We start from the raw sequence: 21685 nt of genomic DNA on the forward strand, positions 1-21685 counted from the left end.
TGTTGAGTGTTCTTATCACAATTAAAAAAAAAAAAAGCAGCAGCAGTAAGTTGTAGAATTAAAAATCACACACACACAATCAGATATGTGGAAATAAAACTAAAGAGTTCACTTAAATTACATAGCGTAATGTATAGAGATTTTTTATTTTCTTTTTCTTTATTTTTAAATAAGAATGCTGGTAGATATTGAGGAAAGACAACACAGATTAAATTGATAAGCAGCAAGTGTTCACATTTTAAAGTTGTAAACAAAATTCAAGAAGGTAAAAATTAGCAAGCAAGCAAGGAAACAAATACAGAATGAATTGAGGATAAGGATCAAAATGTTTCACCAAGAAAATGTGGTCAGTCAACGGCCATGCTACCCTGAACAAGCCTAATCCCGTCTGATCTTGAAAGCTAAGCAGGATCGGGCCTGGTTAGTACTTGAATGAGAGACCACCCAGGAAGACCAGGTGCTGTAGGCATAAAAAATAAAAAAAAAAAAGGGATTGTAAACTGACAAGGTCTTTACAATCTGTGAGGTCAACCAAGGGCTGTCTCATCTAAAAAATAAAAAAAATAAAAATTAAAAAATTAAAAAAAAAAAAGTGCCAGCACCTAGACCTGTAATATACTAGGTGAATATCTGAATTTAAAATATTATGAAAAAAGGGACTAATACAATGCTATAATGTTAAAAAATAAAAAAAAAGTACAAGATCAGGTTAACTAGAGTACAAGATCAGGTTAACTAGAGACTCTTCTATAGAAAACTTAAGAGCAATTTCAAGAGTTTTGAAAGGACACATTGATTCCAAGAATTTGAAATGCAGCTAAATTGTTAATTATTTGTGAAGGCAATAGAAATATTTTTGAATCTCTGAGTACCTAAGCATTTATGGAGTTACTTCATTTAATTATGATTATTATTTTTTAAGGCGTGGCAACCCTTGGTTGATCTCACAGATTGCAAGGACCTTGTCAGCTTATGATCTCTTATTTTTTATTTGTAATTTATGCCTACAGCACCTGGTCTTCCTAGGTGATTTCCCATCCAAGTACTAACCTGGCCTGACCCTGCTTAGTTTCCGAGATCAGACAGGATTGGGCATCTTCACGGTGGCATGGCTGTAGACTAGAGTTACTTCATTTGAAAAAAAAAAAAGTACTCAGAAACAAAAATCAGCTTCCTTCAAGATCATTTGAAACTTTTAAAAATTAAAAAAATAAACATATTTACTTAAAAAATACTAGTGAAATATATTAAAACATGAAATTTAAAAAGCTATTGTACATATTATTACAAACCGAATGCAAGTGTCAAAAGGAATTCTTGAAAGAAAAAAATGTGACAAAAAATTTTCTACCAATACAGTAATATTAAATTATTTTTAAAAGTCACAAAAATGAGACAAGAGAAAGGAGGATACACAAAAAGGCATGGAAATTCCCTGATTTTATAGAGGGGGGGAATCAATAGTTACTATATTTTTCTAGGTAATAATATTTAGAAAATATAGCTTCAATTACATTTGTAGAATATCGTAACCACTAGAGTTAAAAATAAAATAGATAGTTTACACATCATTAGAGAAAATAAGCATAGAGAATATAGTTCGTATGCCAAAATGGATAATAAAAGTCATGAATTATAGAAGCATATATAAAGCATAATGCAAAATATAGCATTATATGTTATATAACTAAACATAAGTAAGCTAAATTATTTGCTAAAAAGGCAAAGGTACTCAGATGTATTCAAAAGCCAAATCAAACTCTGATATCTTCAGAGACAAACAGGAAAAACAAACCAAAGCAGGTATAGAAAAGTATATTTTAAAGAAAAACATTTATATTTATAATTAGTTAAAATTTATATAAAGATATAACTTACTGTTATACAAATGTCTAACCACTATGCTTTACACCTGAAACTAATATAATATTGAATTCAAATGTAATTGAAAATAATACTACATAAATAAATAAAACTCCCTTAAAAATATAACTTACTTATAGAGACAATAATGTAACTGAAATATAGAAGGCGAAACTAATTAGCAACTACAGTAAAATAAATATGAACTGCGAGTTACATGTGAAAATGATATATGAATTATTACTGTGTTTCTAGGTTTTGCAAATCCAACAGACCAAAATATATATATATAAAATTAAGGATATAATAAGAGTGATTTAGTAGATTTGTGCAAAACTTTATGTAATATTTTTAGATAGTTTCCAAACAATAAAAAGACCATAGCTCAAAGCATAAAATCTCAATATACATGATAAAGTATAAACTGTACAGTCTACATTTTAAAAATTAATGTAATAGTAGAAACAAAATAAATATCCCTACACTTCCAAGTTTTTTTTTAAAGTATATTAAATAACTATAGGTCAAGATGGAAATCAAACTTAGGATACAGAGTGTTTAAAAATTGAAAACTATTTGAAAATGGCATATAAAAATGTCATAGGTTGAGGACAAAGCTATAGAGACAAATTCAGAGCCCTAAATGCTTTTGTTATTAAATATGAAAGAATTACAATAAATAATGCTAAATATTAAATAGTTTTTATTATTCTTTTTATCTAAGAAAAGCAGAGAATGAAATAATAAAGCATTAACTAATGAAATTGAGAGTAATGAATTGATAGATGTAAGAAATAATTTTTGAAAAAATAAACCTATGACAAATATAACTGCAACAACAACAAAATAAAACTTGAAATAAGAAAGAGAATATAGTGTCATATAAGTTTGAGAATTAATATTACTATTCTGGAAGCTCTCTTTAATCCCAGTCACGGTATGAGTAAAAAGAATACCTACCATTTTTCAGTAGAGAGCAAAGTTATGATAGTTTACAGAGAGACAGAAAAGATTATTCAGAAGAGAGAGAGGGAGAGGGAGAGAGAGAGAGAGAGAGAGAGAGAGTCCATGTTCCTTATCGTGTAAACTGGACATTACAAGGTCATATTTTTTCTAGTATAATTTTTGTTTGATATATGCCTAATTATAGATTCAACTGAACTTTAAAATGATATAATTATGCTAAATTTCATCTGAAAACAGTTATGAAATTGTCCTTCCAGGTATTAAAATTAATATTAAAGAATCCATAATTAAACATTGTAGATAATATTAAAAATTGGAAGATCAATTAATCAGAATGAATTAATGAGAACCATAGCCTAATAGTTTTAAGACCTTAAGAACAGATGTTGACAAATCTGGCCTTTGGGCCAAATCTGGCTTGTCACATTTTTTGTTTTTTACATAAAGTTTTATGGAGATCCAGACATATGCATTTGTTTATGAACAGGCTTTTGTGTTATAATCGCAGAGGTGAGTAGTTTTGACAGAGTCTATATGGCTCTTGAAAGCTTAAAATATTCACCATCTGGCCATTTACAAAAAAAAGTTTGCCAATCCATTCCTTAATGTGTTAAGGAAAACATCGCACATCATAGGGAAGGTATGTTTATTCGACATACAATTTAGGAGAAACTGGCTAGCTGAAAAAAATTTTTCAACAATATAGTAATGATTAAATAAATAAAGATATGGTTACCTGACTTACATTGTATAGATATCAATATTATCAATATTATGCTTTTAGAGAATATTTAATGGCATGGTAATTATTATATAATATTAAAATATTCAAAAAAGGAGACCCCAAAATACCATGATCTAAAATACATGTTAAAAGTTCAGACCTCAACTGATATATTTGTATTTATGTAAAAATAACTATAGTTAGTACCCCCAAATTTTACTTGGTGAATAATTCTTGGTGATAGAATTCTGATTGATTTTCCCCCCATAATTTAGTTTATTTAATATATTTTCTACTGTAAAAATATATTAATTTTAAATTTCTGAAAAAGAATTCCATTTACTAATGGAATTCATACAGCTAAGTGGACAAAAAAAAAAATCCAAGTAAAAAATAGGCAAAGGAACTGAACAAAAATTTTTCCAAGGAAGATATTCAAATGGCCAACAGGTACATGTAAAGGTGGTCAGCATCACTAATCATCAGGCAAATGCACATGAAAACCACAATGAGATATTACCTCACACTTGTTAGAACGACTATTGTCAAAAAGATAAGATATAATGAGTGTTGGTGAGGATGTAGAGAAAAGGCAAGGTTCGTATATTGTTGAAGGGAATGTAAATTGGTATAGCCACTATGGAAAACAGTAAGATGTGCATCAAAAAATTACAAACAGAACTACCATATAACCCAGAAATTCAACTTACATGTATATATTCCAAGGAAGTAAAATAACATTCTTGAAGAGTTATCTACTGCACCCCCATGTTCATTACAGCATTATTTACGAGAGCCAAGACATGGAAAAAACATATGTCCATCAACACATGAATAGATGAAGAAAATGTGATACACACACACACACACACACACACACACACACGAAATATTATTCAGCCATAAAAAGGAAAGCCCGCATTTGCAACAACATAGATGAATCCTGAGAGCTTTATTCTAAGTGAAATAAATCCAAGAAATACAAATCTGTATAATCTCACTTATATGTGGAGTATAAAAAAAAATTGACCTCAGGGAAACAGAGAGCAGATTGGTGTTTGGAGAAATGGAAGGTAGAGGTCAGGGAAATGAGTGAAGGTAATAAGATGAATAAGTTCTGGGGATATGATGTATAGCATGGTGACTATAGTTAAAAATACTCTACCGTATATCTGCAAGTTGATAAAAGAGTAGATTTTTAAATTTCTCACCCACCAAAAGAAATCGTAATTATGTGAAATGATAGATATGTTAATTAATTTTATTGTGGTAATAATTTTGTAATATATACATATATCAAATGATTATATTGTATGCCTTAAACTCACATAATGTTATAAGTCAATTATATCTCAATAAAGCTGGGTTGGGACAAAGGAAGTAAATTTTATAAATTGTTAAAGGCAAAAAAATGCAGCCATAAATAGCCTGATGAAAATATAGCTGAATACTTAAACTGATTTCAGGATACCTGATAGTTCTCTTGTTCAGCAAACACTTTTTAAGAATAGAAACTATTAAAGAATTCACAAAAGAAAATATGCATTTACATGATTACATACAAATTAAAATTCGATATACTTCATAACTATCATAACCACAATTAAAGGGCCTCCTAGAGAAAATAATAATCATTACCTGCCGGAGTGCATGAGATGGCCCTTATACACCAATGATAGTAGTGGGAAATGGTGTAACTGTTTCTGAGATATGATCTGGCAATATGTATTAGGAGCTTGAAAATGTTCATATTTATTTAAAACCCCATACATTTACTTCAAGGTAATAAGTTGCTTCTTGTTCAAAGATTTATATACAATAATGTTTATCACAGGGTTAATTATTGTTACAACAAAAAATTAACAAGTGAAATGCCCTGCAATAGAAACAGTTAAATTCTAGAACATCCATATGTTGGCATCTCATGAAGTTCTATATAGGCTTTGCAAATCCTGATACCCGAGAATATGAGATGATTAAATGCTCTGGATAAATACTGTGAAAATAAATGAAATAAAAAAACAAGATATAAAACTGGATGATTGCATATTTATCTACCCATCCGGAAGGAAATATACCAAAATATGAACCACGCTTATATTTGGGTGTTGGAAATATGGTTCATTTAAATTTTCTTCTTTATGTGTTTCTGTGCTTTCCAAATTTTCCACCATGAGTATGAATAACTTTTCTAATGAAAACATGGTCAGTAATGTTTAAACAAAGAACACCGTAAGTCCCGCTTTGCAATGATAAGTCTTAGAAGGTCAACATGAAAGGTTATTGTTTTGTCAAATCTTTAGGATTTGGCCTTAACATGTTTCCCCTTCTGTGTTGAAACCAGTTATACTGAAACAGCATAATCTTTCTGATCAGTCACTGACATTTATTGAGCACCTACTAATCCCTGGGCCTTGGTTTGCCTTGGTAGAATCAAAGAGTGTCTCACTTTCAAAATTGCCCTCAATTCAGGGCGGGCCACAGAATTTTATAGGTGCTTGAACAATTCTGGAACCACTCACAACGTTGAACATAAATTCTCTGTCCCTGAGCTCGCACTGTACTTATCCCAGCTGTCTCTCCTCGACTTCTCCATGCAGGCATCACAGAGCAGTGTGTGGGCAGCACTATCTGCTATGACAGAGAATAATGCCTTTCTGTCAGCAGAGTACTCTTGCTCCCATTTTAATGCCTCGGTATTCAGCAGCAGAGAAGTACTTTGAGCATTGCATATGGAAGTGCTTTGAGCATATTTCAAGGTCTCTTTGTGATCTGAGTAACTTGGAGGAAAGATAATGCTTTCCTTGAAAAAGGATGTCCAGTCAGTCATACTAGAAGTCACAAAGTTTTTCATGTGCTCACTCATAGAGCATATAGTGGTCTGCAGTTAAGCACTAAATCCAGGGCTTTCTGCATAGGAAGTGGCTGTTTCAGCATCGTGAAGCAAACCAGGTGCTGGGCCTTCAAATGCCAATTATCAAAGATTATTCCTGTGGAGGATGTTTCAGCTGGAACAAGTTCTCTACAACTCACCTGCCCCAGAAGGCACAATTCTTTTCTGGATTAAGAAACACTAGAATAGAAGAATCTCAAAATTCTAAAGCAAGTATCATAATGTGTATTGTGATCCTTTGCCTCCTAAGCTTTTGTACTACTAATCTTTTGGGGGCCTTACCATGTTCACTACACCCGTGCTAGGAGCTTTGTGAGGGAAATTGCATAGACCTCCAACCCTGGCAGGACTAGTTTCCAAGGATGCTTTTGGAAGAGGACTTCTCTATGGCTGTTCTTATGTCACATGGGTGTTGGAGAGCTTGCCAGAACGAGTTAGAGTTTTGCTCATTGCCTGGAACCAGGAGACGTGTGTAGACTGAGGAATATGGGAGTCCCTCTTTCCACTGCCAAAGACAGGGTTCCACACTGATCAGGGAAGCCGTTTTGTTAAGTGAGGCAACGTGGCACTCACTGCGATGTGTACAGACTAGAATACAGCTAGTATGGTTTTAAATCCTTGCTTTGCCATTCAATAGCTATGACAATGGGAAAGTTGCCTAACTTTTTGTTTTTCTTTTTTTTATGTCTCAGATTCCTCATGCATATAACAAGGATTAAAAAACAAAACAAAACAAAAAACAAACAAACAAAAAAACAAACCCAGCTTAAAGTGTTAAGTGAGATACTTTGTGTAACTTCTAATGCACAATGAATACTCAATAAATGGCAGTTCATAAAAAGAACAACCAACTAGCAAGGCAATCAATTTAGAAAGTCTCTTATCTCGGTGCTTCTGTATTCTCATTTCTAATATCATAAAGCTGGCCCACATCACATGTGTGGCCCCCTTGGCCTCTAAACTTTGATTATTCTCAGATCCAGTAAGTAGACAGAGTAACAGCACTGAGGAAACCAAGAAATGCTGGGGAAGGGGCCAACTGATCGCAATGGGGAGACGGGAGCCCGCAGCGCCATCTAGCCCACTCTGTGGCTGCCCGTCTGCACGTGTGTCTCCAACACGCGGGAGCATCTTCCTTTTTTATTTTTTCAAGTATAATTACCAGAGCTTATGTTTCACAGTTAATGCTGTCAAGCCTTTTAAACTAATTGGTCTTTTATAGAAAATTTAACTGAAAATTAACACATCTTTTAATAACATTGCCTTAACTTTAATGGCACTTTGCCTTTCGTTTATAATTGCTCTAAAATTGTCATTTTCCATGTCATAGCTGCCATTTTTTATATTTCCTCATTTTCATGGTGTAGATTTTTATTTTTAGTATTTTTCTTTCATGAAAGATGAGAACTATTTGATTTGTTTCAATCCTGGGCTCACCTGGCCTGATGTGACAGCCATGGCATGTTCTGAGTCCAACAGAACGTACTACAGTTTGCCACACTGACACAATGCCAGCTAGCTCGGCCGCCTTGGGACAGCCCATGGCTGGTCATTCTTCTTCTGAGAAGTAGAAATGGAGGTTCTTGAGTGGAGTGTAAGAAATAGGCCCATAAAGGAGTATTTTGTTTATGTAACTTACTTCACATGGCACTAGGTTAGTCTGGGCTAAACAAGAACTTGGTTTTCTCCATAACATAGTTCAAGGGTTTGGCCCTTAATGCAAACAGAGTTAAGAGAGCAAATCATGTGGGTCCACCTTCCAGATGGTCACATTCTCTAGTGGCATTATAAAGATACTGGTGGTAACCAAAAGAAGGTGCATCCTCTAACCAAGGTTGAAGTATCCAACCCCAGATTTAAAACTTGACTGGACATGCTTTTATATACAGAATATCTGTGGTGTTGCCGATGGCCTTACCTGTCTAACTGCTTCTTGTGTAACCTTCACCCATGTCTACCACACTCCAATGACTATGGCCCTTACCCATTTCTTGGACAAACCAAACCCAGCTCATCACTATTTTTCAGCCCTTGCTCTTTCTTCTGCCTGGCAAAGTTAGTCACCCTCAGCTCCAGGCGCTCTCCTGATTTTTTGGTGTCAGCTTCAAACTTACTGCCTAAGAGAGATTTATTCCAATCACTTTGGCTAAAACAAGTCTCCACACCCATTCAAACTATTTCATGCGCTTCAAATCAGTTATCCCTAGCTGACAGAACTTATTTACTCACACAGTTATCATCACTTATATAGTTACCACCCACTAGAATGAAACTTCAAACAACATGAAGGCAAGGACTTCGTCTTTCTTCTTCACTGCTGAATCCCCAGCATGGAAAATAGTGCCTGGCATTTAGTAAGTGTCCAATAAATGTATTGATTAATAACAATAAGTACATATAAATGTATTGATTAATAACAATAAGTACATATGTCATGTATTAAATTCTGCACTAATCACTTTACAACTTTTTTTTTTTTTTAACAGCAGAAAAGAAAAGCTTTATTAGAAGGGATAGTACACTTTCAGATGTAGAAGCGGGCCTGAACGAGAGAAGCGTGGCTAAAAGGCCTACAATTTTACCTTATTTAATCATCTCAAAAATCCTATGAGGTAGGTACTATTATTATCCTCATTTTAAAAATGAGAAAACTGAGGCACAAAATGGTTAAGATTACACAGACAGTAAATGGCAGTGCTGGAATCCACATCCAAGCAGTCTAGCTCTTGAGTCCATGACTGATCTAGGTGGAACTTAAATTGGAGGTGATGGTAGAGGGAAGTAGTGATTATAGAAAAAACATCTGAATACTCATGTGCCCATTTCAACTCTAAATAAAGAGAGGCTTCCTTTTCACCTTTGTATATGTAGCAAGCTGGTATCATTCTGAAAAATACATTTCACAGTTGCGATAGTATTAGAGGCATATATCCATAAGCATAATGATTCCCTCTCATCATGTGTTTCTGCTGTTGATTTGCAAGAGAAAGGCACAAGGCCATGCCTATAACATCCCTATCTGTTCCAGGAAAGCCTGTGATGAATCGAAACATTCTTTCAACAAATGAAGCAGTAAGCGGCAGGAGTTGAATTTTAAAGGACAACATTCAGGGAATGTTTAGACATATGATTAAAGGGCAAATTTTGGGAGGAGCGCTAGAAAAAGATCATCAAGATCTAAAGAGATTGTGTGTGTGTGTGTGTGTGTGTGTGTGTGTGTGTGATGTTGCCTGCAAGAAAATGACTGAGATGGAAGCTTACCTCTGGCTCCTGCTGCTCGGAGGAGTCTCACTTTCTCAATTTATATTCTCACCCACCCTTTCAGTTCTTTCCAGTTACTGCCTTGGTCCCTGATAATCTATTATATTATATATTATAAATATGAAGGTTGGGGTGGAATGCAAAGAAATCACAGGTAACATTTTATCAGGTCTAGATTCAATTAGATCTGTTGAACCAGACCCAAGTCAAGACCTCACTGTGAAACTTGTTCATTCTAGACAATGAAAAAAAGGCCTGGAATAATTGGTTAGGCATTTGGTTAATGATTTGAAAAGTCACTACAACTGGATCAGTTAAATATATCTTGCTTTAACACTTAGACCAGGTTTATTCATATTACTGCCCAAAAGATTAGATAACTGTAGGTGAAGTATCTCGCACAGTTCTGAATCCTCAATAAATGATGCTGCTGATAATAATTACAATGACAGTTACTAGATTCCTGACACTCTCTTTTCCCAGGCTAGAATTCAGAAGTGCTACTCTCAGACTATTGTATCCACATATGTCTTGGCTACCCTCTCCCAAATACTTTAGTTTGCATTTCAAAGGAGATTAAAGATAGCTTTTGAAAAGACTTCAAACCAACTCACTTTGATATCTCCTGAGTTTCTAAGAACTGACTCCCTATGCTGCAGACAGATAGCTGTGCACTTCAAATCCAGATGTGGACCCACTCCCACCCCATGGCCACCATGTGTCCCCGTAGCTTGCAGAAATGGAGTTCTCGGATGCTTAACACCAGTTGTACTCCTTGGAACCAGGGCTGGCTTTAAGGGTGTGTGGCCTGTGCAGTGACCCAGAGCCCATGCTCAGGAGGGCCCCCGGCTTGGTTTAATGCTCCGCTGTTACCGTTTTAAAATTTTTACTAATTTATGAAAAAATGGCCTTGAAAATTATGTAGCTAATCCTACCTGAAATATACTGAATACCTGACATGTAAAAACAAATAATTTTCTAAATTTGAATTTCAAAACATTTTAATAAAGTATTTCCTAATTCTGAAAAAGTTTGTACTATAAACAGTTTAATTATTTCTTAGTGAGAACAGCCTTCTGTAATCCTCCTTATTAGCATCAGAAGTAAAGTGATATTTCTAAAGCGATGAATTACAGAAATCTGAAACAGAATTTGGAGACTATGAGGACCATTATAGACAGTGTGGTGGTTTAATGAACACATCCAGTATCACCTACCATTCCTTCTGGCTTGCTTAAGGAGTTTGCCCAAACCAAGCCTGACACCACTGCAGGTAGAAAGGTTAGGCTCAGTGTCCTCAGGCCATTAGGAAGATCATAAGCTCTGGGAAACCAAGAGTGTTCTTCCCTAGGGACTGTATAATTCTTCTCCTTGGCTTGGAAAGCAGCGGTATAGCATGGACTGCAGCCAACCTTAATTCAAATGAATGTTATTTCATAATTATTTTTAAATCCATAATTCTGATTTTTAACAAAGATATGCTTACAGTTGGACCACATTCAGGAATATAGAATAACCTAAATTAGTCTTAAAAAGCTTTATGTTTTTTTCTTTCTTCAAATAGAAGTCCTTCTGGGATTAGCTTTAATGAATAGATGAGAATTGTGCATAATTAGCCTATCAGTTGTTTAACACATTCAGGAGAATAGGCTTTTTAAGCACTTTAAGAAATGTATGTGCATAAAAACTCTCTGAGCTATGTTTATGGTTTTAATGTGTTCAATAAGACTCCTTTTCACGGATTCTCCAAAGGTCAATGTTTATCCAGCCTATGTCTGGATTTCCACAAATTGTGAACCTGAGAATTCCAAAATAAAGAGGCTTTTCTATATAATACATAAAGGCACTCAGCGGGAACACATCATTATCCTCAGGTTATAATCCATTCTAATGTCTGCTTTTGGCTTTTACAGTTCAGGATGGCTCCATTAAACTAGGGCCTACCTTTAACTTGTTTTTGTTTTTGGTCTCAAGGGTGCAAAAACAATGCCACCAAGTTATAAAAGAAACCAAAGATGCTTTTGATCCTTTTGCCAGCCCACTCTCCACTCTTTGCCACTACTTTAGTCCTTCCTTGCAAAAAAGAACAGGCCAGGCCTGGCCCTCATGCCTGGTCCTCCCCCAAAACTAATGTCTCAGTGACCAGCAGTGACCTAGGAGTCATCCTGGACACTTTGTTATCTTCTACCTTCAGCTCATATTCACTCTATTCCCAAGTTCTATCGATTTTACAGAAACACCACTCAAATCCATCCACCGCCCTCCAGCTCTGCCAGCTCTATCCTAGTCTAAGCTCTGAGAGCCTCTGATTCTGCCATCTTGCCTCCTGAACCATCCTCCACACCTTAGCTGAGGCAGTCTCTTGTCACCTCACTTGTCAGCTTGAAACCCTTCAATGCCTCCTCATTGCTCTTAAGAAAAAACCTAAACCATTAAAACGGGTTCAAGGTCTTGCAGGTCCGACCTTGCCTTGTCCCTCACTTACCGTGGTCCAGGCACACAGGCTTTCTTTGGCTTCCTTGAGACTGTCATATTCTCCTAGCACAGGGCCTTTGCATTAGCTTTCTTTCTTCATGGGATATTCTTCCTTATGATTCCCACCCACCGACCTCCTCCCCAGCCTTCTATTGCTCAGATTTTGACATAAAATGTGGATTATTTCTTTGGGGAAACTTTCTCTGATCCAGAGACCAGGTCAAGTGCTCACCTATATTTATACATAGCCTTCCTTGCACTTTCAAGAATTTATAATCAAATATTTATTTGCATGACAGTTTGACGAACGTCGGTATCCCTTTTCAGACCGCGAGCCTCTCGTGTGGGAGGTTGGAGGTGCTCCCCTCTTTTATCCCGCACCCACTCACCGCACTCATGAGTGAGTCCAGGACGCTGACGGCAAACGCTGTCCCACATGCAAATGGCTGCGTGAGGTACAGTTCTGTGTCGGGGTCATCATCATCGTCTTGGTCCAAAAACTGAACATTAGTATCATTCACTAGAAAAGCGTAAAAAAGAATTAGCTCAAAAGACCACACCCAGGCAGTGAAGCCAGAGAAAGAGGAGGCTAGTGGTTTAGAAACACTGAAGTCACTGAAAAGAAAAGAAAAGCATGGGAGAAGCCATATGGATCTGGGGGTGGGGGGTCAGTGGGACTCAATGGACTGCTCCTGTGTGATCGTTCAAGTTTCCGAGGCCTGGAGAGCAACAAATTCAAGCAGGCTTGCCCCACGGCAGGCTGCTGGAGGACTAGTAGACAGTCCTGGTCAGTCCTTTGGTATAGTTTTAGAATCATGACCGAAAAACACCCTAAAGTGTTTTTTGGTAGCCAAGTCCTTTGAGAGATGAACATATTTCAAGGATGAGTAGCCACAAGTAGCCATGCTGGGATGGTAAGTTAAGCCACAAGGAAAAGAAAGTGAAGAGCAATTGACTGGGAGCACAGCAGAGGCAAAGAGCAAGGAATTCACCCACAGGCATGACCCGCAGCCTGCCTGGCGTTGGGTCTGAGTAGTGGCTGGTGTCCCGGCCCTGAATCTGGGCCCATATCCGACAGGCCCTGGTTAATACAAAGGCAACCCCAGGTGGGATGGATCCTGGGCTGTCTCTGGCTGCTTGCTGACAAAGACTTGCTCTGCGTCCCGAGGTGCATAGGGACGCCCACGTTCTCCCTTTCCCCTTCTAAACGGTTCAGTCTTTTCTGTGCTTCAGCTCAAGCAGATGCAGCGTTTGATGCCGTGTTTTATTTCCATCTGAGGATTCCTCAAGGACTCCTCTGGCACACACATGCAGACTGATTGACTGTGTCACTGAGATGTCTTTAACTTATTAAAAATTAAGTGACAAATTAATTTCCATTCCCATCTTGGCTTCAGAAATGTTCAGTTTTGCAGAGTAGGCAATAGCAGGGAGAGTGTGTGGTGGAGGAGGAAATGAGTGCCTGTGATTTCTGAAGTAATGCTCGTGCTTTGAGGAAAAGAATAAATGAGGTTTCCTTTTTCTGATTCCTTTCTAAACATATCAGCAGCTAATTTTCTTTCTTAGAGTTACTGTTGTTTGTTTGTTTGTTTGTTCCGAAAGTAACTTTTTGGATAATATTTTTTTCTTAACTTTTGTTTTTGTTTATTGTATGAGGCAGAATTCTTTGAGCTGTTCTTCCAAAGTTTATCACTTCTGGGTCCGCATTGTCTCAGCAGCACTTGAATTACAGGCTCGTGGGTGAAAGTACAAAATGCAGGATGGACAACTAGGCTTTGGAGCCAGGCTCCACACTAATTCTCTTGTGCAAAGCATTCTTCTCCACCTTAGTTTCTCCCTCTGTAAGATGGGGAGGTAACAGCAGCTCTCAAGAGGCTGTCAAGAGGTGCCAGTGAGACTGTGCTTGGTGAGCCTGGCCCAGCACCTTGATAAATGTTAGCTGCTCAAAGGATAGCCTTTCTGACATCACATCTTTTGTCCACCCACTATGTTATGGAAATGCCCAGCTTCCTTCCACTCCTCTCAGAAGCACATAGGCCTTGTTCAGGGATCATTCTAGGGTCAACTCGTAGCTTTCCTCCCCTCCCTTCATTTACCCCAAAGCATGTTATGGGCCACAGCTCAGTCTACCTGCTTTATGAATCAGGAAATTTCAACTTGGGACAACATGCAGAGGGGCATGGTTTTAATTATTTGTAATAGCCAAGGAGGTATGTGTATGGACACTCCAAAAGGAACAGCATCTATTATCTTTTTTCAAGTTGATGGAGAAAGGTTGGTATGAGACTTGGCGGGGAAATAGTGACAAGTAGAAAGTGATGACTCTAGATTTTCAGCAATCTAGAAATTTGAGACACTGGCAAGGAACTCCAAGGCACAAGCCAAGTTTCAGTAAAAATCCCGCATACTGTTCTGTGTTACCCTGACTTGGAGGGAGAATAGCCAGTGTCACCCAAAGCCTATTTCACAGACCAGTATTTATGTAGGTGCTTTAAACAACCCCCCCGAAATCTGTGAGGTTAAATACAACTGGGAAACAGTCAAGTTGAACAGCTTTAAACAAATTTTCCCCTTGTGGAACTTATACAGGCCTTTGACCCACAAATATCAGTTGGGACTCTCCAAATGGATGAAGACTAGAATATACTACAGTGTTTAAAAACTTGTTTTGATCTTGGCATCATCTGTGGTTTTCAAAAGGCATTTTACTGGCTTGGTGAAATGCAGAACACGTCTCAGAACGCATAGGTAAATAGTAAGTATTTGTGGGCACGCAAGAAGGCAAAGTGGTTGGAGGATGACGGCGTGATTGCTAAAGGTGGTATAATCACCGGAAAATCAGGCTCACGTCAGAAAGTAAGGGTGATGGGAACACATGGAAGGTTCTCTGAGCTCATGGAAGACATCCGGTGAGGGACAAAGGCTTCAGGAGATTCAATGATACTCATCAAATGCTTGAATTTTTGCCTCAGATTTGGGACATCAAGTCTTTTCTTTACTCTTCTGATCACAAATCGAGATATCCCAGCTAGTTGGCAGCACATGAATTCCAAATGTAAAAAAGAATTTCCTGGCAGTGATGATTCTGAAATGCTTCTAAAGGCTTCTGAGATGGGGATGTTTGGATGAATTTTCCAACCAGAAGTCTGGGCTGCACGAGCTCTCTGGGTCTCTTACACTAAGGTTCTGAGGAGAATAGTCCAGAAGCCTAGGCTTTTAGCCAACTTCTCTAAACCCAAAAAAGACCTCTTCTGCTGCTGGAAAAAATAAAAAATAGTGCAATAGTCCTTGACCTGAGTGAATTTGTCCTGATAAATAGCTACGTCTGCAATAATGCAGTGCTGAGTGGTGGACAATTTATTCCTTAGTTTTTAGACACCTAGCAAGCAAGATTACTGTGTTAAAAGCTGCTATCTTATTTTGAAATATATTTGGGGGCCAAGAAAATGGCATGTTAGTTTCATTTGAGTCATTTGAAGGCAGGTGCTCCCCACCTCTCTATCCGCCTCTCTATTGAGAAGCACTTTTGCTGTCTCTATTTAGAAGATCAATCCCCGGTTCTGAGACCAGCTGCTGAGGAGTGCCTTTCATGGAGTTATTAACCAAATTATGGAAAATCATGGAAGGGTTTGACAAATGCAGTCATAATCAAGCCCTTCGTCTTCCTGATGGGTCCACTTTGAATCTCCCAGAGAAGGCCCTGGGCCAGTGGGGTGGGGATCAGAGTGCAGAGCTGTGCCTCAGTAGCTACTAACCTCATCTTTGGCACCCTTCCTGAAATCTGGCTTTAGTAAGAAAAGTTCCCCTGGGAGCTAGCTGCTTTTATGGCTTCAGAACCAGAGCTTCTGAGAAAGGGCCTAGTATGAAAAAAAGGCAAATAAAGTCAGAATAAAGGAAAATAAACAGCTGGAGGGAAGGCACTGTCTTGGGTTTCTTATCTTAAAATTTTTATATTTCTCCTTTGACTTCCTCTGAGAGCTGTGAAGACATGTCAGTCATACTGACAGTATGTTGGAAGAGGACTATAAGGGAGAAGGCGGGAGAGCAGGGGGGACACATGGAAAAGAAAAAAAAAAAGGCCCAGGCCAAAGAAAATGAATTAGAGCAAAGATGCTTTGAAAACAACGGCTAGGTCAGATGGGTGTGATCAAAGGTTTACTGATGCTATGTGGGGAAAAAAATCATTAAGAAAGGCCAGAACAAGACAGTCGATTCCAACCAGAGCCACAAATAAAACACATTCAAAGCAGTGCCAAGGGGTAGCCTTTCTGTTACAGCCGGTGAAATAAAAAACAAGCTGATGATGGTTGGAAATACCAACAACAGAACAAAAGGAGATACTGATGTTAAGGAAAACAGTGCTTCTTACCCAGTTCAGTTATCATTAGAATGTGTGTCCCACTGTTTTTTTCCTGATTGACTGATACCAAAGGCAACTTGCCAGGTTTAGCTAATTGGATACAACATTTAAGGGTTGGGGAAAGGGAGTGGAGGAAAGTACAGAAAAAGACAAGAGTGAGGGAATAACAGAGGAAACATTCTAAAGTAAAGAGACCCAGGATCAGGACCATAGGAATCAGTATTTGTCTTGGGAGGCGGAAACCACTGTGCAGTTTTGCAAGTTCACAGGTGGTAGCAGGGAGTGCCATGGCCAGCTTAAAAGTTGGATTCCATGGCCAACGATCATGGCACTAATAACCCCATCATTTTTTGGACCTGAGTGGCACTCACTAGAAATGGCTTTTGTCTGAGAAGTTCGAGGATAGAATAAATGTAGAGTCCTGACATATTAGTCTAATGTTTCTCCCCAGTTCTGAAAATGGTTTGGCTTAGACCTGAGGCTTCGCACCTCAGTAGGGGGTTCTGATTGTAGGAGCTGTCCAGAGCTGCTGCCAGTGAAAATTACCAAGAGTCCATGGACTATGCCTTCCCTCCCTCCCCCCCTTCCCTAATTAATGCCCCAATCTCAAATCCATCATCTCATACGCCTTGAAAAAGTTATCAGCAGGAAGTAAACTGTCCATTCATCTCAGAGGAAAGATAGATCAGTTTTCCATTTGATAATCTGATAAATTTCCACTCATACTTCTCTCCGACCTCCCTCAAAACAAACCCCACTGGAGCCTACTATGCTGAAGGAACTAAACAATAGGCCAGCCTCCTCATATCCTACATGGTTGGAAGAGAGGACCAAAAAAATCCACCCAGAGCTGACATTCACCCCTACCTAGTTCAGTGATGATGGGGATGTTGACCCCAGTCGTGATGGATGGCTGGCGTAACATCCCATGCACTGGGCTGTTGTCTGGAGAAGATCTATCCATTCCTGGAGGCGTGAAACCTATTGGGAAGGAAAAAGAGAAGGAAGAAAAATCAGAGATGTGGAAAATTTGGAAATAACGAGAGTTCAGAGTATTAACCCAATCCAATATGTGTGTGTGCGCACATGTGTGTATGTGTGTGTGTGTGTATATATATATATATATATACACACACACACACACACTTATTTATTTATTTATTTATTTATTTATTTATTTATTTATATGTAATGCATGATTTATAGGTCAACAATTAGCACTACCAGGATAAACTCTGATGAGTTGTTTTTTAGAAGGATAAACTGGAGATTGTTATAAATAACTCTAACCCACTTTGATAGTTCCCTAAAAACCTATCTATACCAATTATTGATTTTTCTTGCTTACAGAGATTTGTCCCCCTCTCTCTCCAGGCACACACATGAGAATTATATCTAAGTGCCTCCTTGAACTTAGATATAGCCATGTGACATAGGAAATGCTCTGGCCCATGAAAGATGAACAGAACAATGTTAGCATCACTTCTGGTCCAAGTATTTGATCTACTGCTTCTCTTCCCAGGCCATAGCAACTGTGGGAATATGAGTTACTATGAAGATTAAGGCTGGGCAGCAGCCCTATACAGTACCCTAGACCCACAAAGCATTCTGAGTGAGTGAAAAAGCAATATGTGTTGCTTTAAGACAGTGAGATTTGTTTTGTTGCTGTTTTCGTTACTACAGCATAACCTGACCGGTCCTGCTATCTTAAACCAATTGACTGCTTATTCTCTTCTCAGTGAGTGACTTAGCCTGGCCGAGGGGAGATGGGAAGAAATCTGCTCAGGGGCTTTAATGACGAGTTTCCTGGCTCTTAAAAAGAACCACATAGGGAGAGATTCTTATTTAATCCCCTGGACATTGCTTTTGTGCCTGTAGTGCCCGGAACTGGGCAGCCATCATCCAACTAGGATGGGCACCAGCTGAGGACAAAATCAGCTTAAATGATATTGACTGAACTGAATGATAGAAAAATTGAATGACAGGAAGAACTGTCCTTGAGTTTCTGAATTAACCGGCCCTAGAACCAAAATTAACTGACCTCGGGACTTCTTACTACATGAAATTTTATAAATATGTAAATTTTATAAATATATAAGTGAGATTATAATACATAACGAAGAGACCCTGACTGCTACATTTGCCTCTTGTTCATAATGTGTTAGGCACACTGGGACACTTGAAATTCCCAGTGTGCCTAACACAGAAATCATAAAGTAGATGTGGGCACAGTAAATTGGAAAGCAGCTTACTCAGTTTTTGATTTTTGCAATTTGGGCTTCTTTGGATCTCAGTCCCAAATCCCAAGTACATATTACAATGAGGTTGGCCCAGCCATAACTTCAAGTTTAGTGAGGGTGAGAAATCACTCCAACTAGGTTGACTTTCTGCCTCTTTAATGACGTGCACAGAGACATAAAAATATGAGACATTTATTTATCTCATACATCCTTTTGGTGAAAATTAATTTTATCAAGTGAAGCTGGCTGCAAGGCCCAATTTGCTTCCCCACTTAAAAGACAGGCAGACACATTCACTTGGGTTTCTCTTCTTTGCCCTTGATGGATATTTATATGAGTTTATCATTGAATTATGGACTTAAATATACAAAGTTACTTGCTAAGTTCTCGAGGACAAAATTCCAAATAGATTGTATGACCAGATTCTTGACTTACCCTCTAGTAATGTGGCAGACAAGAGCAGGTTGAATCTGGCATTATGGTACGTGTGAAACTTTATCAGGAATGAAATGACAGGTGCTCAATAACTGCTTGTTGTTTTGGAGGTGCATAATGCATGAAGTGCCAGAAAAATATAAAAGAGTTTTTCTGCTCTTCTGTGTATATATTTTATACTATTGAATATCATGCTTTCAGAAAGAAAAAAAAAAGTTTTATTTATGTTTCATCTCCTTATTGCACTTAATTTTATTCTTTATATTGAGATACTGTGCACAGGGTAAGTAATTTTAAATGAAAGTGCAGCGTCCACCTTTCTAAACTTTGGAATGTTTGTTTTTTAGCCAACCATATAACCAATAACATGCATTTTAAATGCTAGCTGTTTTCTTCCCCTAGAATAGTGAAGGGGAAAACTAAACTGTTTTCATCAGAAGTTTCATTCAAAAAGCATGAAAAACTGCAAGTGACAGCTGTGCAGATTCAGTGGATATGACGTTTTTGAATTTCTTCAACTTGACAAGTAAACACCTTAAATCGGTAATGCTATATGCATAATACATGGCCTGTATTTTGACATCCATCATCAAATGCTGACTTGAGAAAATACAGGTTTTACGTCAAGGAATAGCACCCATAAAACAGGGAGAAATGCAGGTCACACGGTATTAGCAGACTGTATTTCATTACAGAAACTGCAACAAGCCAAAGTGTTCTTTTATTTTATCTTATTTAAAAATTCCATTTTCAGCTGTGAAAAGACTCAATTCCTTTGCATGAAACCTTCATTTAGAAATGACAGGCTTGCTTCATAGGCCTCTTTCATTTTGCTTTCATATTCCATTTTCCCCTTCAATCGCCAAGCCTGGTTCCATTAGCATCTGCAAACTGACAAACTATGGTAGGTGTCCAAAGACATCTCTCCATTAAAGGTCCTTCTCTCTTCTACACATGACCCCCAGGAACAGGGTGCTTTTGTTGGCAAGAAAACTTCAGCAATTATAATGTCGCTTTTTCTTTTGATACTTTCTAGACACACATTTTTAAAAGCAAAAAGAAAGACAAAAGAAATAGACTTCGTCTTTTTTTCCCCCTTTTGTAGAGCTGTGTTAAAGATGAACAGAATTTACTAGCATCATTTTACTTAGAGGCCCTAATATTAAAAAAACTGTAGTTGGAAATGGCAGGACTGACCCAGATTCCCTAAGTGACCTTGGAGAGAATAGAACTTGGGCATCTTTCATTTGAATGAATGAGGCAATCCAGCCTTTGATGCCACTTGATGGCATCTACCCCATTCATCACAGCAGCTGTTGAAAAAGGGACAGGCCTAAATCGTGTCCACATTTCTGATTGTCTTGATCCCCACCATTGTCTGCTGTAGTAGATACATATGTGGTTGAACTTTAATTCTCTCTACATAAAACTGCACTCCAGTTCTGCAAATGAAAGCACAGGTACATGGAACATACTCGAAGGGTTCTAACCTACTAGAGAATAGTGAAACTGGGAAACATTCCCTTCATTAGTTAAACTAACACCTGAGAAATTAATTTTAGAAATGACCACTTCTTTTGGTATTAGGGAGATAGAACAAAAAATTCTCAATCAGGAAAAGATTCAAGTTCAATCATCTATGGCCTAGGTTCTTACTGAGATGCTCTCCTGTTTCTTTAGCTGTGTCCTCGTTGCTCTCTGTTGAGCATGGGCATGGGAGGCAAGCACTGGGCAAAAATGACTTCCAAAGACTATCTGATTTCCTTACATTGAGGGCCCCTCCCCATTCCAGTCCTCAGGGGCAGATGTGACCAGCTTTTGTTATCTATTCAGTTCCTTTGCCATCAGGCATAAATGGGCCCAACGTTGCCCCCTGTGAAGCATGCTCACTCCATGTCCTGTATGAGAACTTTAGGCTACAGAGCATATTTTCTATTTCTTTAAAATTCCTAGATCGGCTACAGAACACCTGGCCCAGAGAGAAGAAATAGAGAGGGAGAGTTAATAGCATAGACTTTGAAGTCAAATGTCTTGGGTTCAAATGCTGGCTCATCTATTAATTTGTCATGTGACTGTGAGCATAGCACGGACTTTCTCCAAGCCCCTGATTCTTTGTCTGTAAATCGAAAGTAACTCTTACATAGGGTAGTTGTGAAGATAAAATCAAATGATGAATTAAAAACATTTACTATGATGCCTGATATGAAGGAAGTACTCAAAAATGTTGACTACCAATGTTAATATTTTACTAGGTACACAATAAATATTTGTGAATAGGCACAGCATCCATAACCACCCCTCCCCTATGAACAAAGAACTGAGGTAGCTTTGGCAGATTTTTAAAAAAGATATTTTTACAAACAGAAAAATCATGGAAAATTAATAGAAAGGCAACAAAATAGAAAGAAAGAAAGAAAGAAAGAAAGAAAGAAAGAAAGAAAGAAAGAAAGAAAGAAAGAAAGAAAGAA

General features: G+C 37.7%; 1 protein-coding gene and 2 pseudogenes across 10 annotated transcripts in view; 1 reads left to right on the forward strand and 2 right to left on the reverse strand.

Moving 5' to 3' along the window:
• Positions 1-21685, reverse strand: part of KCNMA1 (potassium calcium-activated channel subfamily M alpha 1) — a 686119-nt gene that overhangs the window by 19106 nt on the left and 645328 nt on the right. For 9 of the 10 annotated variants that reach the window (XM_039872201.1, XM_039872185.1, XM_039872186.1 and 6 more), the window contains 2 exons: positions 17410-17523; positions 12572-12702 (listed from right to left, as the gene is read on the reverse strand). In XM_039872201.1, the coding sequence (XP_039728135.1) occupies positions 12572-12702; positions 17410-17523 (245 nt within the window). Of the gene's footprint in view, positions 1-12571; positions 12703-16551; positions 16633-17409; positions 17524-21685 lie in introns of all 10 variants that reach the window. The other variant, XM_039872202.1, reaches the window with a different exon arrangement.
• Positions 351-469, forward strand: LOC120610049 (uncharacterized; annotated as a pseudogene).
• On the reverse strand, positions 1002-1120 carry LOC120609967 (uncharacterized; annotated as a pseudogene).

This window comes from Pteropus medius, unplaced genomic scaffold, assembly GCF_902729225.1.
Source record: "Pteropus medius unplaced genomic scaffold, Ma_sr-lr_union100, whole genome shotgun sequence".
Taxonomy (NCBI): domain Eukaryota; kingdom Metazoa; phylum Chordata; class Mammalia; order Chiroptera; family Pteropodidae; genus Pteropus; species Pteropus medius.